This window comes from Rhagoletis pomonella, unplaced genomic scaffold (genome assembly GCF_013731165.1).
Source record: "Rhagoletis pomonella isolate Grant_MI unplaced genomic scaffold, Rhpom_1.0 Rhpom_scaffold_00007, whole genome shotgun sequence".
NCBI classification, from domain to species: domain Eukaryota; kingdom Metazoa; phylum Arthropoda; class Insecta; order Diptera; family Tephritidae; genus Rhagoletis; species Rhagoletis pomonella.
Window position 1 is genome coordinate 2732995 of NW_023458561.1, and position 14522 is coordinate 2747516.

The window sequence follows — 14522 nt, forward strand, 5'->3', positions numbered from 1 at the left end:
GTATTTTTGCGCAGAACTTCTTTCTGCGTAGGCGGCCTTCGGCCGCGCTTAGGGATTATAACCCTTACTAAGTAGAATTCTCCTTTCTGTGTTGCCGGAAAAGGGGGCCGGAAGTATTTTTGCGCAGAACTTTTCTCTGCGTAGGCGGTTTTCAGCCGCGCTTAGGGATTAAAACCCTTACTAAGTAGAAGTAAATAATTCATATTAGAAAAAACGAAATTATCCATATGCACACTTTCGTTAGAAAACCGAAATAATGCATGTAACAAAAACCGAAATAATGCATGCATGCACAATTTCAGTTCAAAACCGAAATAATGCATATGGCAAAAACCGAAATAAAGCATACATGCACAGTTTCGGATGAAAACCGAAATAATGCATTTGTGAAAGACGAAGGTATGCATACATGCACAGTTTCGGATGAAAACCGAAATAATGCATATAACAAAAACCGAAATAATGCATGCATGCACAGTTTCGGTTGAAAACCGAAATAATGCATATGAAAAACCCGAAGTAATGCATACATGCACAGTTTCGGTTGAAAACCGAAATAATGCATATGAAAAACCCGAAGTAATGCATACATGCACAGTTTCGGTTTAAAACCGAAATAATGCATATGGTAAAAACCGAAATAAAGCATACATGCACAGTTTCGGTTGAAACCGAAATAATGTCTAAATGCACAGTTTCCATATGCGCAATTTCGGTGCCCCTGCTTCGAATGGTCAAGCAGAACGATTTGTACGCAAGCAAATACTAGTAGGAAAAAATATGCAAAGTGCTCTATTAGCTTATCTCACTACGTACAGATCCGCACCGAATATAACCGATAAAACGCCATCAGAGTTGTTACATGGCCGTCAACATCGCGTTTTATTATCACTGTTAGAACCAATTCCAAAGAAATCAGTTGAATTTTCGAACCAAAATTTGAAGTTAATCAAAATGTATACGCTCGCAATTTTTCCAAAGGGGATAAGTGAATGCAAGGAGCAATCATAAAACTCATTGGAAGAAGGATGTATTTAATAAAAACTCAATCAGGAGTAATAATTAAAAGGCGCCAAAATCAAATTCGTTTAAATTCTAATTCTCATAAATCACAAGCTAGAACCTATTTAAATGCTTCGCAGTTACCAGATAGTATTTTTCACAAATCTAATATTGATATCGGTTGTATTCCGCAGAATGAAGATCTTTTAAGCTGAAATTAGTCGAGAACGCAGAACGTATACTTAAACGCAGTCTGTATACGCAGAATTTTGTCGATTACTGGAGCCCTCAGTGTTGCTTACTACACTGTTGCCACTCATCAATATCTTTTCATAAACTTACCCTTTCAACTACAATTTTTCTTGCTATAATAGTTTGTAACTAAATATAAACTACTTAGTTTTCGACAAAAACCTTATTCAATAGTAAATTTCAAATATTTTAAACATATTTTGAATAGGAACTTATAACTTTTTTACCATCTGTAAAACTGACGAAGTGGCAACCATCTAAAGAAGGAGAAATCAGCTGACACGGAAAAATCTAAATTCCGCAGATTTCTCCGCTACGGGCTACAACTACAGAAAGATTCTGCGGTGTTGAGTTTTCATTTACATGGCGCTTTGGTAAGACAGATCGTGTCAGCTGACTCGGGTTTACGTACCGGTAGGTTTACGTTCTTGACTAATTTCAGCTTTAACCTCAACAACTACATATTCCGCGTTCAGATCAAGCACCAAGCCTTTTCTGCCAAGTCCAAAAAGGCGTTGCTTAACAGAAATTCCGCTAAGAAGATCTGAACGAAACCGACGGAAGCCAAATTTCTTCGTGGCGTAGATATTAAATTGACGGGGAGGAATTGTTATATCTACTTTATTATTATATACTTGTTCATTTGGTTTAAATTTGTATACAGTATATTTTTCTTTGCTGCCTTTATGCTTAAGTGCACATTTAAGATACCTACCCTAAAATGCGCATTAGCGGCATTATTTTTAACATTTATAAGTAAACTCCTCCGATATATGCATTCAACATACCTGCGCATTGGCGATACCTGCCTTAAAAACTGTGCAACTATTACCAATTATCAAAGAAAGTATTACGTTTACCTGCACTGACCCTACAATTACTTAATTTTACAAGCTTTTATTTATTTTGCTCATCTCGCAAAACAACGAAAATGGCTATCAATTAATGTAGTTATATAGATAATTAGATACCATTCGGTAAAAATTTCGCTTGCAGTAATTTCTACGTGGTAAGTGATCCTCCATTATTTGGTTTCATAGGGATTCGGATACCTTCCTCATTGAAGTAGTAAAGAAAATTCGATTAAGTGCTTTTTTCGGTTAAGTGCACAAGTTTTTCGTGCAAAGAAAGATGGGCAGCTAAGCAAAATATACTGTACTTCATCATGGAAATGTAGTTCTAGAAAACTTTCTTGAAAATATTAATTGATAGACTGAATTCATGGAATAAATATATTTTAATACCTCAACTAGCAAATACTCAATAGTATTACCAACCGATTGTGAAATTAAGCGAGCTTTTAGATATTTCTTGCAATATATCGCAACTCCACCACCCTTCTTATCTAATCTATCAACCCGAACTAGCTTATAATTATTAATGGAAAAGTGTGAATCACTTATACCAGCCCTAAACCACGTCTCCGACACACAAATAACATCAATACTCGAATATTCAAAAGTCCTCCTACAACATCCATTTTCTCATTGTTTAAACTGCGCGCATTAAAATGGACCACATTAAAACCTTTCTGTCGGCTGCATAAAATGTTCAGTACTGCAAGGCTATTACCATCAACGCTACTTAATTTGTTCGTCATAAAGTGTGTTTGCATTGTTCAACTTTGCGTTCAACATTTGCGTTCAACTCAGCGCAGGGTTGCACGAAAAAAAAGTTGAATGGCTAAATGTTGGCTGGCGACCAACTTTGTTGAAAGCGCAGTTGAACGCAATTGTTGAACGCAAAGTTGAATAATGCAAACACTGCTATAACAAAAATAAAAGCAACATTAAGATAGTGAAGAAATCAGGAAAAACAGAAACAAAATAACCCAAGTTGCGCTATCTTTTGCGTTCTTGCGATCTTTTGCGTTTTGAACATTTGCGTTCAACTCAGCGCAAGGTTGCACGAAAAAAAAGTTGAATGGCTAAAAATATCAAAATATGAAAAAATATCAAAATATTCGCCATAAAAAGGTGTTTGCATTGTTCAACTTTGCATTCAACTTTTGGTTGAATGGCCTTTCAACTAATCGCTTTCAACAAAGTTGGTCGCCAGCCAACATTTAGCCATTAAACTTTTTTTTTCGTGCAACCCTGCGTTGAGTTGAACGCAAAGTTGAATAATGCAAACACTGCTATAACAAAAACAAAAGCAACATTAAGATAGTGAAGAAATCACGAAAAACAGAAACAAAATAACCCAAGTTGCGCTATCTTTACAAAATATAAAATACAACCAAAAACATTTGAAAATGTATGCATAACAAAATATCTAACGAAACGGCAGCAGGTCATCTACGCTGATTAACTTTGTTGATGTGCTATTATTATTTTTATTATTGGCATCTCTCACATGCACAAAACCTCTAAACGTAAACACCTTTAGCAGTTTTCCTTCACGACGCAGTTTTATGGCCTCTTGCAGTAAACGTCTATTCTCCTTGGTGAGGTTCTCAAAAATATGAAAGCTGCCAGCAATGCCAAGGGGGTGAAGGGGGATCGCCGATTTTGTTTTCTTGCGATATTCGCTAAAGGCCCGTAAAGTGCGGTTACAGTGGAGAGGGGAGTGAAATTTAATCACAATCGCACTGTTGAGTTTTTCACTTGACGGTTTTGTGCGGAAAATATCCCTTATTTGAGGAGCCAAGAAGTCAATAGAAAGAAAAACCTGGTTAAAAATACTCTTAAGGTTTTCACCTTCTCTAAAGGGTACACCAAAAGCAACAGCATCGGCAGCAATATCAGCTGAAGCTTTCCGTTGCATTACACCTTCCAACTCCTTCTTAATGCAAGCGATGTCTGCCTCTGCCTTTTGCACATTCCCCTCCAAGACAGATATGCGGACAGACGACTCAACCACCGTAGCAGTGAGGACAGATATCTCTTCTTCGATCAGCCAGTTTGTTTGAGACACTCTCAATCAGCGGTCGCAACTGTTCCGTCTGCTGCTGAACTCTCTCCCCAAACTCTTTTTATTTACCAAAAACAGCTGCGAGTGAGTTACCTTCGTCGAGCTTAACTGCTTTAGCAGCGGGGAAATCTTTGCTCAGTCGACGCACGAAGAAGAGGCAGACAATTTATCCTTAGCAGCCGTGGTAGCCGACATCACGATTAACACGCAATTTGTTATGAATTTACCGATGAATAAATAAATAATAATTGCACAGCGCCAAACTTGAGGTGCAGAAAATATTAGGGACACTGGCCCGCGATTAACTATATTGATTGAAATTGAATTAAAGTTGAAGCGATTATTGGATTTTTGCGATTATTGAGATTATTGCGAGACGAGACACGTCCGTTCCGTTCGACTGCTTGTGTATATTCAACAATTTTTATTGAGTTTGAGGCCGTTTTAATAAGTTTTTATTAAAAACGGCCTCAAGCTCAATAAGAGCTTTTGAATATAATTGTTATAAGGCCATAAAATAACAAAAAACAAATAACTTAAGGACGAGCACTCCTACGAGTTAAACATTCTAAAAATATAATTATTAACAAAAACCAACAGAACCAACAACCACATGATCAAGTGTGAACAACAGCGGAATAGCAGCGCTTGATTGTGTTGCTTAACAAATGAAAAAGTGGGGAAAAAGCAACGATAATTTACAAGGCGAACTTAGCACAGTGCGTAGGCAACTGGCTGAGTCAGTGGGATCGTCGGTTCGAATCCTACTGAAAGAAGTCTGATGAGGAAATGTGGTGATTTCCGATATAGCTATCACTTCTACCATTTTTTCAAATTATTGTGGCCTTTCCACAATAAGTTTTTCATTAAAAACGGCCTCAAGCTCAAATTTTTTTTTGTTTTCTAATATTTTTGGCTTAACTATACACACAAGTATACACATTTTATATATCAGCTTAAAGATAAATTAATTTTTTTTGACATCTTTACCTTTTTAATAGGTTACGTTGTTTAGAAAATGTTAATATTCTAGAACATCTAATTTTTTTTAATTCTTATAAGTTCTTTTCTTTGCAATTGCACTAAGTAATATTTATATAATTGAAATCAGCGTAAAAAGTACTATCGATCTGCATTTTTAGTTTTCCTATAGCTGAGCGGTTGGTTATATTGATGTAAACCTTACATTTTTCTTCAAGTTTTTATGGTGTATGGAATTGTGGTATGCGCGCGGTGGAAGTACTCGCGATACGCAGACTTATGGGCTGTTTTTGCTTACGCGTAAAAGCACAATAAGCGCACCTAGCTCTAAATGCTACTCTAAATGTACTTTTATCCATACAAAAATCATCACCTAAATGCAACTAAATGCAACTCCATTTTTGCATTAGGAATTTAAATGCTGAAAGCAACCCTGTGATCTTCCAAAATTTCCAATATTCGAACATGGTTTAATGAGAAAAAGTGGCAACATTGCTTTTTCGCGTATACAGTGGCAAGCTGCATTTCAGTGATCGCCGATCGAGATTTCATTTATTATTTTAAATAATTTGGATAAAGAAAAGTTACGCAAATTCAACATCGATGTGATGCTGATAGAAGTCTGCATCAATTTGCGATCAACTCTGTTTGTTTTGTTTCCTAATTAAGTGAGGAAATTTTAATTGACAGCACCGACAAATGTATATATACACAAACAAATGTTCGGTTATGGTTAACACAATTCAAGTTTTTGTATTGAATTTTTGGTTTCAAATTAATTTTTTTCCTTTTCAGTAGGGTTTTTTGCACATCATCTTTTGCGTGAGAATTAATCGTAATAGATACGGATCTGAATAAGCGACTGGAACACGGCTGGTTACCAAAAGCATACGATGTCGAAGTCCCGAACGGAAAACATATGTTCGAAAGTGCTAGATCATGCATTATGCAGCGTTTTTGCTGCATTTAAAATGCAACATTTAGCACTTTCGAACATATGTTTTCGAAGAGCGTTCATGCTATTGCATTTAGCAAATGTACATTTACGCGAGTTCCAAATCGTATGCTTTTGACAAACTGCCGTGTTCCAGACTCTTATTCAGATCCGTATCTATCACGATCAATTCTCATGCAGAAGATAATGGGCAAAAACCCTACTGAAAAGGAAAAAATAAATTTTAAACCAAAAATTCAATACAAAAACTTGAATTGTTTTAACCATAACCGAACATTTGTTTGTGTATATATTCATTTGTCGGTGCTGTCAATAAAAATTTCCTCACTTAATTAGAAAACAAAGCAAACAGAGTTGATCACAAATTGATCCAGATTTCTATCAGCATCAGATCGATGTTGAATTTGCGCAACTTTTCCTTATCCAAATAATGTAAAATAATAAAGGAAATCTCGATCGGCGATCACTGAAACGCAGCTAGCGACTGTATGCTCGAAAAAGTAATGTTGCCACATTTTCTCATTAAACCATGTTCGAATCGTGAAAATTTTGGAAGATCACAGGGTTACTTTTAGCGTTTAGATTCCTTATGCAAAAATGGAGTTAAAGTTAATTGCATTTAAGTGACTTTTAAGCTAATTTTGTATGGAAAATGTACTTTTAAAATAGCATTTAGAGCTAAATGCGGGAAATGTGTATATACCATGCAAAAATCGCGACTACTCCATGCATGCATGTAAAGAGTACACCCGAAGGACCAAGGTATACTCCAAAATTAACCATAATTCATATAAAAAAATATGGTCCAATTAACATTGCGATGTCCAAGGGCAGGACCATATACTCCATCTCTGCATTACATCAGAGTAGCACAAAACTACTCCTAACATACTCCAATGACATTGTCGTTATATTGTTTCGTTTGTACACGCAGATACTTTTTTTGAAATGAATAAAAACCAAAAACAAAAATTAAAAATTACATGTTGCCTCTGACGACATTCGAACCCGAACATGCTGGGAGCTAAGAAATAACAGCTAGCATCTCTACACGTTCAGCTACAGCCAGACATGCAAATGTACTTTCAAATGCTTAACTTCAATCACATTTCGTTAAAACACGAGCAGTGATCGGGTAACAATAAGCTGGTGCAGAGACACGAGTTGGTCCGCTGCAGCATGACCGCGGGGCACTTTTGTAAGTACTCCAATATACCACAAATAGACTGCATGGTCCAACGATTTTTGCAGGGTGAACGTGTAGAGATGCTCGCTGTTAGTTCTTAGCTCCCAGCATGTTCGGGTTCGAATGCCGTCAGAGGCAACATGTAATTTTTAATTTTTGTCTTGGTTTTTATTAATTTCGAAAAAGCATTTGAGAAGTGAAGAACAAAAGCGTGTACAAACGAAAAAATATAACAACAATGCAATTGTTAATATGTTGGAGTAGTTTTGTGCTACTCTGATGTAATGCAGGGATGGAGTATACGGTCCTGCCCTAGGACATCGCAATGTTAATTGGACCATATTTTTTATATGAATTGTGGTTAGGGCAGCTACAGCCAGACATGCAAATGTGCTTTCAAATGCTCAACTTCAATCGCATTTCGTTAAAACACGAGCAGTTATCGGATAACAAACAATAAGCTGGCGCAGAGACACGAGTTGGTCCGCTACAGCATGACAGAGGTCCAATTTTGTAAGTACTCCAATATACCACAAATAGGCTACATGGTCCAACGATTTTTGCAGGGTATAGCTACGATCTATTTTAGCACGAAAAATTGTAGTTGAAAAGGTAAGTAGTAAGCAACACTGAGGGCTCCAGTAATCGACAAAATTCTGCGTATACAGACTGCGTTTAAGTATACGTTCTGCGTTCTTGCCTAATTTCAGCTTTACTGTGTAGTGTATTTCAAAATTATCGATACCAAAATTACTGGGTATCGAAGGAAAAGTATCGAGTATGTACTTGTATATACTGGTTTCATTCCTAAATAGGTTTATTTTCTGATTTTTACTGAATATTTTATTCGTTGTACGTGATTTTCAAGTTCTCCGTGATGGTGAAGCAAAAGGTTTTTTAGTTTAAAATCGAAAAATTAAGTGCGACAGAGCATTGCAGTCACCTGTATTTTATCATAAACTGTTTGAATCAACAGGTGCACAAATTAGACATACACAGGAGGACCACTCATAATTTGTTTAAAACAATAGGATAAATTATTGAGTATGGGCAGCTCGCAAGAGCCCGGAATCAATTGGTTTCATCCAGGTCTTTCACGGGAGAGTGCTGAGAAGATATTAAAAGGTATGCTAAGAATTGTTGAATACTTTGTATTTAAAAGACATTGAATAAGTATTTACATTTCAACGCAAGTAGAATGTCATGAGGATGGTGTCTTTTTAATTCGTGAATGCAACTCCGCCGTTGGTGATTTCGTTTTAACCCTACTTCACCAGGTAAATATTCGTGTTGACTTTAGTGTACATCGACATGTGTGTGCTTTAGCAAAACTGTCGCAAATTTTCTCATGAAACTTTACGAGGATGCTAAGAAACAGATATGTTCACATAAATTCTCACTATTTCCACTTTGTTAATGTGTACTAGTATTTAAGTAATTTGTTGTTCGGTTATTCTCTAGGGTGGGGTAACAACCCCTAAAATTGGTGCGGAAAAGTCGGGAGGGGTACCAAACGACGCGTTTCGGCCCCCCTAATAACAATCCGGAGGGGGGGAGATAATATTATTAACCATTTAAAAGTTATGAACAAAAAACTTTTGTTAAATTTCGTTGTTTTCTATGAGCAATTACCACGTCAAAAATGCACTAAATCACCAGTTTCTACTTTTAAAACACTACTAAAACGTTTCCGGTTATTATTTTATGCAAACCAAATCATTTATTCACTTTTATTTTATATATTTCGTTAATAAAACAGAGTAAACAAACCTTGCGCCTGCTAAAATTATTATAACCTCAAATCGCTGGTATTGCCACTTTATTTCACATTTCATTTGCGCTCCAAATAAGATATTGTAACCAAAATATAATAGCAAATTTCGCTATACCATCGCGCGGTTTTTTATTAAAAATTTTCATTATTTATCGAGGTATTGATTTTTATGGAAAAAGCGACGCAGGCGAAAATTTTTAATAAAAAATCGCGCGATTTTTTATTAAAAATTTACATTATTTATCGATGTATTGATTTTTATGGAAAAAGCGACGCAGACGAAAATTTTTAATAAAAAATCGCGCGATTTTTTATTAAAAATTTTCATTATTTATATATAAAACGAAAGAAGATACCGAAAAGCATTGAACAGTGCACACATCTCATAAGGAAAAGTGAATTATTACGAAATACTAATACAGTGGCAGCACTATAGCTATTTTGGATTCTCGCGTTTCAGCTCGCAAAGATTGTCAACTTCTTTTTAATAACAAAATAATCTATCTTAGGTTGATAAAACTATGTGTTTCTTTAATAAATGAGTTAAATTATATATTTTAATAGTGTTTAAAAAGTGAGAACAGGTGATTTATTGAATCTTTGTCGGTGTAATTGCCCATAGAAAACAACGAAATTTAGCAAAAGTTGTTTGTTCATAACTTTTAAATGGTTAATAATATTATCTCCCCCCCTCCGGATTGTTATTAGGGGGGTTGAAACGCGTCGTTCGGTACCCCTCCCGACTTTTCCGCACCTTTTTTAGGGGTTGTTACCCCACCCTAGAGAATTACCTGTTGTTCAAATTTTTTGAACTTCCACTCGCAAATTTTCATATAAAAAGTGCACTTATCACTTATATTATCATAGATATACTTTCTTCTCGTGTTCACGTGTATTTTATATACATTAATGTGTTTTATTTTATTTTTTAACAATATAAAACGCGTTTAATAATTTGGGTTGACTTCGCGAGAGTGCACCACGCCTAGAACAAAATGACGGGGGTGTAGAGGGGTCGTACGTATCACAAAACTGAAAACCGAACGGTGAGGAAACTCATAGTTTATAAGTAATTTGTTGTTAAATGTACGATAACAAACCATTTCAATCAAATACAAGTGTACAGAACACACGTTTCAGTTAAGTTAAGGTCTTTGAACGTTTATTTATTTTATATTATATTAACTTCATTGTTTAACAATGAGGAGCACGTTTATAAATTTATTTACTTTCCATTAGAGAACCGAAATAGTATGTATGCATGATATAAAGATAATTCTTAAGCATGATTCAATAATAGAAAGGTTTTGTAATAAAACAGTCTTCTCGCTTCCACACATAAAATCGGCTCCTTTACTTGTGCAGAATGTTGCTTACTCTACAGTTTCTAATGATATTAGTAGTAAAGCCAAAAATTCTTCATTTTTTATTATCACTAAATTGTTGAAACCCAAAAGTAGATAATGACAAAATATGTAATATCGAATTAAAGGTAACAACTTGTACTTTCTAAATAATATTTATTTCTTTACCATTAATTATGCAGTTTTTTCAAAAAAGGTTATTTCATGAAAATATAACGTTTGTTCGTTTTTTAGTGGTTTTGGTTTAAAAATACAAAAAGCTATAGTTTATGTGCATCAGCTGAAGACAAATCATAGCTGAACGGTCGGTATTCTAGATTTTTCCAGCAAATGACGAATAACTGAAATCAAAAATGCATATTTTTTAGTATTGTTTAGTATTTCCATTATAACACCAAATATATTGCAAATTCGCTTAGAATTAATAATACACCTCTACTTCTAATTGTATACTTTGCGTACTTTTTGTAGTACCTTTCTACTACCGTTTTCGCAAAAGGCGATCACATTCTTCCCCTTTCTCCTACTTCCAAAATACAAATCTAGATAAAGGAGTGTCAAATTTTAGCTGTCACAAATTACACAACCTTGTATTATTGAACCATGATTCTTAAGGTAGTTTCATTTCAAAATTTTTGACAAAAAAGTTTTTGAAGGTTCATAAATTGTACAAAATTATGAGCTACCTTGCCACATTGATAGCAATCAAACATTTAGGGCTTGTTTCTCCAACTCAACTTAACTTAGTTAAGTCAATTTTCTGGACTTAGCCAAGAATAAGCTGTGTAAAACGTAGGATAACTTTTGACTTAAGTCCAAAAAGTGACTAAACTAAGTTAAGTTGAGTTGGAGAAACCAGCCCATAATGTTGTGCGAGGGCGGTTATTTGTACAATGATTTTTTAGTGCGGAGCGGAGGGGAAAAGGGGGTAGTAGTGCACTTTACGGGAACCAGGTCAAAATGGACGGAACAAGTCGAGAGTGGTATCAATCGACGCGTTTTAACGCGAACAATAACCATCCGGGATGGGGAGGGGGCTGGTTAAATTAAGATTTTTAATTAATTTAAGAGTTATTCACAAAAAACACTTCCACTTTGCACTCTTCGCACCATGGTTTGATGAATTTGATGCAAATAAATGGAGTAAATGAAAGTTGGTCCTTGCAAAAGGTGTTCAGCCCCCTTTCTTTGGCAACACAGAAAGGAGAATTCTACTGCCTGAGGGTTATAATCCCGAAGTGCGGCCGAAGACACTTACCGAAAGGGGTGTGTCAGCTAAAACTCATTGGAAAGAGCGCAGTATAAACTTTAAGGCCATCGGCAGTATTTTTTGCGCAAAACTCTTTTCCGCATTGGTGGCCTTCGGCCGCGCCATAAAAAATAACCTCATCAGTCCAACTCCGGTTACGCCTTCCACAGTATTTTTGCGCAAGGTCGACGTCCAAATTAACAAAATAAGTTCACATTTCAAATCAATATTTTTGTGTTAAATTAAAGCTTAATCCTCTGACTAGACCCAAATGCTAAAATTTCTTGATTCGGGTAACGCGTTTGGACACGATAACCCAACATCATTGTACAAACAACAGAACCGTACCCGAACTGTCTTATTTTTGTAAAACTAAACTGCAGTAGTTTTCATTTTATGTGGATAATTCTTGTCACAAATACATAGTTTCGTGCTCATATTAATGTATGTATATATATTGGTACAATTACAAGTTGCAGGGCATCATTTGAACTCGACCTCCTTCTTCTACGGATAATGGTACATCGTTTAGAGGTTTTAAAAATATTTTGCGTCAGCAATTTGTCATCAAACTGCTTTAGATCGTATTACGTACTCTATCTACGGAAATATCGATAAACGGAAACGCGCAAGAATTTTCTTTTAGTATTTTCATCCAACTTCACTAACTTGAAAATATATATATTTTTTTTCAAGAAACAAAAATTTTGCTGCTAGGAATCTGGTAACATGATTTTAGTTAAATGTCATAAACTTGTTAAAAGTCAAGTGGTCCGCAACAACAACGAATGTTAATAAAGAAACTACCTTCTATTTTTGTATCATGGTATGATGTTAGAGTAGTAGAGGAAGTAGGGATTACCTTTGCGAGCAGTTATGTATCGAGCTCAATGAGCCCGTATGGTGTATAGGTGTATATCTAGCCAACCACGCACTCCAAATGCCTGCTATGCGAGAGAGAGAGAGAGAGAGTGAGATATGCGGGCAGGCTGACGAAGCGGTAGCGCAAGATGTGACCCTTTTACCATGCATCAATAGATGCCGTAGGCTGCTGTACAATGAGCTGGGATTTATTCAGGGACGCATTCATGCAGAGCCCCAGTGTGGCTTGTAAATCGTAACTTACTACCATGCCAAAAATTACTCCGGGAGGTGGAGTGGGAGCGATGCTTAAAGCACCGTGTGATAACCAAGCTGGGTGAGCGTTGACCATAGCTGAAAATGCCAGCGATTTATCACTTCACTAAGTTCAGCGTAGAGATACTTGAGAATTGCATGAAAAATGCATTCCCAATTAAGACCGAGCGAATTACTTTTAAACACAAGTGCGTGTGTTTGTTGTTGTTGTTGTAGCGGCACTACTAAGCCCTGCCTCTTTCCGGTCTACGTTCAATCATTGTCGTCAAGCTCAACTAACGGGAGGCCCAGGAAACGAGCTGTTTCGATGGGTTCGGACCAGAGGGAGAGGGGTGTTAGTTGAGTCGGATTAAGCTGGCATGAAAGAGGTGGTTGGTGTCGTGGGGGGACTCTCCACATGCCGGGCACTCATTGGGGATATTGGGGTCGAGTCTGGACAGGTAGCTGTTAAGGCGGCCACAGTATCCAGACCGTAATTGAGCCAGGGTAACGCGGGTCTCTCGTGGCAGTTGAAGCTCCGTATCTTCTACAGGTGGTGATTGGGCTCGTATTACGGTATTCATAGGCCGAGAGTCGAGGTAGGTAGTAACTGACTCTATGAATGTCGTTGATGGCTCGTCTGTATGTCGTTGTGGTTGTTGTTGTAGCAGCAGTGCTCAACCCCCCAGATTTGTCATGTGTCGTCGTCTTCATCCTCCGACTCTGTGAGCCTGAGGCCGAGAAAGCGGGCTGCGTCGATAGGCGCGGTCCAGAGCGCTTCTGGTGTCAGGGTCGTAGGGTTGGAGGTGCACGTGAAGAGGTGCTGGGTGTCGTGGGGACCTTGCCCACATGCAGGGCATGTGTTTGCCACTTGTGTGTTCAGCCGAGAGAGGTAGTGCTAGGGTGCACCTGGTCTCTCTCGGCAGCTCTATTTCTTCTGGATCTATGGGCGGCGGTCGACCGCCCAAGACGATGTTGTCATTACGCGTACTGAGGCTCGTTCTGACCGCATCGCTGTGTAGGCTGTTGAGCGCCGCTCTGTATGTTGCTGCGTCGAATGGATGGTCTACGTACGGCTCAATGTCCGCTTTCCAGTCGTGCAGGTGTCGTCTCACGTGCCGTGGGGGCTGTTCGTTACGAAGCAAGGCATTGTTGGGGTGATTCCCTCGGTGACAGCCTACGAGGTATTGCTTCGACAGCATGGTGTTGTGCTCTTTCACCGCCAGCATCTGGCTTTCTTCATGTAGGTGATGCTCGGACGACATGAGATGACAACCTGTAGCCGTACGTAGAGCTGCATTCTGGCAGGTTTGGAGGTTCCTCCATCGGGTGTCGCTTGTTCCCGCCGTCCACACTGGTGCCGCGTAGTTAGCCACTGACCGGCCGATTGCCTTGTAGGTCGCGAGCAGGGTTTCTTTATTGGCTCCCCAGGTGCTGCCGGCTAGCGATTTTAGGACTTTGTTCCTGGCTCGCAGTTTGTTGCATGTGGCTGTGGCGTAAGCGGAGAAGGAGATGAGGCTATCGAACGTCACTCCTAGGATTTTAGGGTGGTTGGTCGTCGGTATTTTGGCGCCATCGACGAAGACGTCCAGTTCTAGCCCCACCTCCTTGGTCCAGGTTGTAAAAAGTGTGGCGCTGGATTTTGCGGCGGAGATTTGGAGGTTCCTTGCGGTGAAGAAGTTGGAAAGATCGGTGAGATAGTCGGTTATTTGTTCGCAAAGTCTGTCTAT

General features: G+C 37.8%; 1 protein-coding gene across 3 annotated transcripts in view; it reads left to right on the forward strand.

The window, feature by feature from the left end:
* The first annotated feature begins 8065 nt into the window (after positions 1 to 8065).
* The window catches only part of LOC118742249 (tyrosine-protein kinase Shark), a 36808-nt gene continuing 30351 nt past the window's right edge, over positions 8066 to 14522 (forward strand). The window contains exons 1-3 of one of the 3 annotated variants that reach the window (XM_036474173.1): positions 8066 to 8209; positions 8266 to 8414; positions 8484 to 8566. In XM_036474173.1, coding sequence (XP_036330066.1) covers positions 8336 to 8414; positions 8484 to 8566 — 162 coding nt within the window. In that variant the 5' untranslated portion in view covers positions 8066 to 8209; positions 8266 to 8335. Of the gene's footprint in view, positions 8415 to 8483; positions 8567 to 14522 lie in introns of all 3 variants that reach the window. The other 2 variants (XM_036474174.1, XM_036474175.1) reach the window with 2 other exon arrangements.